The sequence below is a fragment of the Salvia hispanica genome, chromosome 4 (assembly GCF_029641045.1).
Source record: "Salvia hispanica isolate PSC_SH4W2 chromosome 4, Shi_PSC_v1, whole genome shotgun sequence".
NCBI classification, from domain to species: Eukaryota; Viridiplantae; Streptophyta; class Magnoliopsida; order Lamiales; family Lamiaceae; genus Salvia; species Salvia hispanica.
The window spans coordinates 57720493-57725623 of NC_142695.1; the positions used below are offsets into that span (position 1 = coordinate 57720493).

The window sequence follows — 5131 nt, forward strand, 5'->3', positions numbered from 1 at the left end:
TACTGATAATGATGTGGAGCTCACTCTTCATTGACATTATTTACACTATCATTTATCTCTTTATCTCTCACTTTACAATTATACGTCAATATCATTCCGAACCAAATATTTATATTTTTTAGTGTCGGAGGGAGTAGATATGTGTTATTTTTTTTTATTATGTTTTCGAATATATACCACATATATTTAATCTTATACTCTATTTTGTATTTACACCACTGTGTCTCAAAAAGGATTTTACTTTTTCTTTTAAAGTCTGTTTCATGAGATTTCACTTTCATATTGGATAATTATGGAGTATTATCAAAGAATAAAGTACGGAGTAATAACATTTTCAATAGAAACTACTCTTTCCAGAGGCGAAGCCAGACTTTTAACGATGGGAGGCCCAAACTACAGTTAAAATTTGTCAAGTTAGTTCGGTGTTAACGACACAAAACCAGCTCGAACATGAGCAATAAAAAAAGCCGCTCATGTAAATGAAAAATAATTAGTGTATATATAGTTACTTTATAGAACCTAATTTTACTAATATTATATATTATATTTACATAATTATGGAATTATTTTCTATTCTTACACTATAAAAATCAATCTTATGATTATAAAAATTTAAATTATTTATATAAATTACCAGCTAGAAAATTAATTGTAAAAGATAGTACTATGTGAGAAAATCAATAAAAGTTATTTAGAGAAAATATGAAAAGGCCACACAAATGAACTGTGATAAAATCTTAGATAATATAAATCAATCCAAAAGATAAAAAACAAATATTCTAAACATTAGGCACCGAAAGGGATCAAACTTGAGATCTTGCAATCAAGAGTCACCTATTGAAGCCAACTGAGCTAGCGATATCTTTAATGTCTGATACATATATTATATATAGAAACTTACAAATGGATACATATATTATATATAGAAACTTACAAATGGCTGAGGGGCCCAAGGGCCCCCGCCCCCATCGTGGCTCCGCCACTGACTCCCTCTATCTCATTCCGTCCCATGACAGATGTCACAGTTTCTTTTTTAGTTTGTCCCTTAAAAAAAGTCATATTTTTATTTTTGAAAAAAGTTATCTCTCACATGAATATAAAAATCATATTTTTTTCTTTCCATTTCACACACAAAATAAAACATTCTAGAATCTTATGTCGTCCCATAAGTGTGACATCTTTTGTGGGACGGAGGGAATATTAAATTAAAAGATAATAAAGCATGAGAGCGGAAAAGTAGAGAGAATAAAGAAAAGAGAATGAAAAGTAAGTGATAAGAAATGTATTGACTTTTACTTAAAAAAAATGACTTCACTACTATTGAACGGAAGTATAATACATAAGGTGATTATAGTGAAAAACAGTGGCGACTAACCCAATATATTTATGCATTTATCCTTACATTGCTAATATACTTATTTAATGATCTTAAATAATTTTTTTACATAAATTTATGGTAAAAATATGAAAACAATAAAAATAAATAAATGGAGAATGAATATATTTATATCATAGTATAAATGAAGAATATCTATAATATACTATAGAGTAAAAATAAAATAACATTTAATTCATGAGAGTTGACTACAGTCTTTGGTGATCAGTTTTTCCAATTGCTTTATCCGTCTTTTTCATTGATTTCGAACCCAATCCTTACGCTATACACTGTCTTATCATGCATTATGTCCAAATATTTTTTAGAAATTGTATCAATTTTATGTTTACATCTATTTAAAGCGTTGGAGCTGATATAATTGAGTATCCCACAAACACATTTCATTTCCACCTCTCACTAAAGAGACTGTGATTTCGAAAAAAAGAAAAGCGATCAAATTTGTTGTTGTTGTTCTCTCCTGTTTGTTTGTATCAGGAGATGCAAAAGTAAAAGTGAGATGCATAGAGAGTGAGAGGGAAGCTCTTCTATCCTTCAAGAATGGCCTCATCGATAAGATTGGTATTCTCTCGTCTTGGGAAAGCGAAGAATGCTGCAAATGGCACGGTGTGGAGTGTAGCAACACCACTGGCCATGTTATCACCCTCAAGATTGATGGTGCGGTTGATATGGATTATGATGGTGGATTGCAAGGTGAGGTTCGTTCTTCATTGCTTGAGTTGCATCATTTAAACTATCTTGACCTTAGTCGAATCAATTTTGGAGACATTCCAATCCCAGAATTCATTGGTTCCATGAAACATTTACAACACTTGTTGCTTCATCAAACTAACTTTTCTGGGATTGTTCCTCTTCAGTTTAGAAACCTTACAAACCTACGCACACTTGATCTCAGTGCGAATGATTTTGGAGGCTTTCCTATCCCGGAATTCGTTGGTTCCATGAAACAATTACAACACTTGTCTCTTAGCAGTAGTAAATTTTCTGGGGTCATTCCTCCTCAGTTAAGGAACCTTACCAACCTACGCACACTTGACCTTAGTGTGAATGATTTTGGAGGCATTCCTATCCCAGAATTCATTGGCTCCATGAAACAATTACAACACTTGTATCTTAGTAGTTCTAACTTTTCTAGGAGTATTCCTACTCAGTATGGGAACCTTACCAACCTACGCACACTCGATCTCTCGCAAAATTCTTTGAGTTCCATATCTCCTTTTATGTTTGGTTCCGTATTTGGATCACTCGAAACATTGCTCTTGTCTGATAATCAATTCACGGGTTTAATGCCAAGCCTGAGAGCGTTTCCTTCATTGATAGAATTGGACCTTTCATATAATAACTTTACAGACTCCATTCCTCTAAGTATTGGCCAACTCTCCAAGCTTCAACATCTAGATCTTTCTCATAATTCTTTGGAAGGTTTAGTTCCTCCAAGTATTGGCCAACTCACCAAGCTTCAAATTCTGTATCTTTCCCATAATTCTTTGGAAGGTTTAGTCTCTGAATCCCACTTCTCTAAGCTTTATAAGCTGGCGTCACTAGATCTATCATTCAATCCATTATTGATGTTGGATACTTCCCTTAATTGGAGTCCACCTTTTCAGTTGAATGACTTATCTTTAGCCAGGTGCAGTGTGGGCCAATTTCCAAAATGGATTCAAACTCAGATGAATTTGTCTTACCTTGATCTCAGTGGTGCCAATATAACAGATGAAGCCCCAAGGTGGTTGTGGAATATGTCTTCTTCACTATACCACTTATATCTTTCCGAGAATCAAATAAGTGGCACAGTTCCAAATATCTCATCCATGTCCATTGGGTTTATGGATCTTAGTTACAATCAATTCTCGGGTCGTATACCACCATTTCCTGCCGATGCTTATGTTGTTTTATTGAGTGGAAATATGCTCTCCGATTCAATTTCATCTATTTGCAAAACTCGCCAACAGAGCCTTCGCTACCTTGACCTCTCCAATAATCAGTTGGAAGGGGAGGTTCCCAACTGCTGGGAGAACATGCCCAACTTGGAAATCCTTAATTTGGCTAACAATAACTTTTTGGGTGAAATTTCTTTCTCTTTGGGCGGTTTACCATATCTTAGGACACTACGAATGCATGGTAATAATTTATGTGGTGAATTGCCTAATAGTTTGAGACTTTCCCAAAGATTGAGTTTCATTGATGTTGAAGGAAACAAGTTGACAGGAGAGATCCCATTTTGGATTGGCCAGCTGTATGAATTGTTCTTTCTAAACCTTCGTGGAAATAAATTGCATGGAAGTATTCCTTCCGACATATGCAATCTTACTAATATTCAAGTTCTGGATTTGTCTATAAACAATCTATCTTGGATAATACCTGATTGCTTCAACAAATTTACTGCCTTCTCGAGTGAGGATGTGCTATTCGATACCCGTCAACATGAATATCTTTTTGGTCAAGTATTATTTGTTGACTTTCTGCCCAATGTGCCCATACATCTTGCACCTCATATTGAGCGCTATGGATATTCATCATTACATTGGAAAGGTAAGGAACATGAGTATTGGGAAAATATCAGGTTTCTCAAACTCATTGATTTTTCGAGCAATAGATTGACCGGAAACATTCCCAAATCATTTTCCACTATGAGAGGATTGATATCCTTGAATTTGTCAAGAAATAGTTTGACAGGATTAATTCCAGATATTGGTAATATGCATATGCTATATTCTCTTGATCTATCTCATAACCAACTCTTGGGCAAGATACCTACAAGTTTGGCAGAAGTACACACTCTTGGTTTTCTTGATCTGTCGAACAACAATTTGTCCGGAAAAATCCCAACGGGTACTCAACTACAGAGCTTCAATGCATCGTCTTATGCTGATAATGATGGACTATGTGGCGACCCTCTGCCAAACTGCCCCACCAATAATCCATGGGACAACATGAATGAGAAAGATGGAAACAACTTCTCATTTATGGAAGAAGTTGGCATATCAATGGGCTTTGGTTTTATCTTTGGATTTTGGGGAGTTATTGGCTCATTCATATTGAAGAAATCATGGAGAATCGCATTCTTTAACTCGTTTGATGCTGCTGGAGATTGGTTCCACGTCATGATTGTTGTGTTTGTATCCAAATGGAGAAGAAGCTGAAACATGCAGGTAATATCAACTAGATTTCTTGCCATTAAATGCAGTTTTTGGTTAATTTTCGCTAAAAACATAAAATTTACTCCAACTTTCACATTACTTTTACAATATTACAATCGAGATTTGATCCTCGGATTCATAACATCCCCATATGTTTCAGCGGTGGAAGTTGAAACTGCGCGCATTGGTGTTCAATTAAGGTGAAAGAAGCTCATGACCAGTGATCTTTCCAAGTTAATGTAGTAATTTTGTTGTTTTTATCATCTCTTTTTGTGTGAATTGTGTCAATCTTATTTCACCTCATTTCAGTTATTTTTCCTTTGCTATGTCAACTTTATTTTGGTGTATATTTGCTTTCTTCTATAAACGAGTGATTATGTTTGTGTTTTTGCATTTTCAGCACTTTGTTTGCATTGGAGGAAAATGTTATGCATATGCACTATATTCTATCTAGAGATTATAATTACAGTGTTTAATCTAGGTCTAATATAGAGTTTCTGATATTTTATACATATATAAATAAACGACATTGTGAAATATGCATGCCAATCCATATGCCACCACTCCTAAATTCATTACATTTGAGGAACTCATTTGA

At 34.5% G+C, this 5131-nt stretch overlaps 1 protein-coding gene across 1 annotated transcript; it reads left to right on the forward strand.

The window, feature by feature from the left end:
* The first annotated feature begins 936 nt into the window (after positions 1-936).
* On the forward strand, positions 937-4536 carry LOC148929669 (receptor-like protein EIX2). Its single transcript, XM_089056985.1, has 3 exons — positions 937-1018; positions 1760-3837; positions 3895-4536. Exons 1-3 carry the CDS (start codon positions 937-939, stop codon positions 4534-4536), a joined length of 2802 nt encoding a protein of 933 aa, XP_088913111.1.
* The last annotated feature ends 595 nt before the right edge of the window (positions 4537-5131 follow it).

Excerpts from the sequence above, each read along its gene's own strand:
- LOC148929669 (XM_089056985.1), top strand. The coding sequence starts at position 937 with ATGGCTGAGGGGCCCAAGGGCCCCCGCCCCCATCGTGGCTCCGCCACT. Across the intron at positions 1,019-1,759 it reads CATTCCGTCCCATGACAGAT|TATCCCACAAACACATTTCA; the intron begins GTCACAGTTTCT and ends GATATAATTGAG. Across the intron at positions 3,838-3,894 it reads ATGAATATCTTTTTGGTCAA|CGCTATGGATATTCATCATT; the intron begins GTATTATTTGTT and ends CCTCATATTGAG.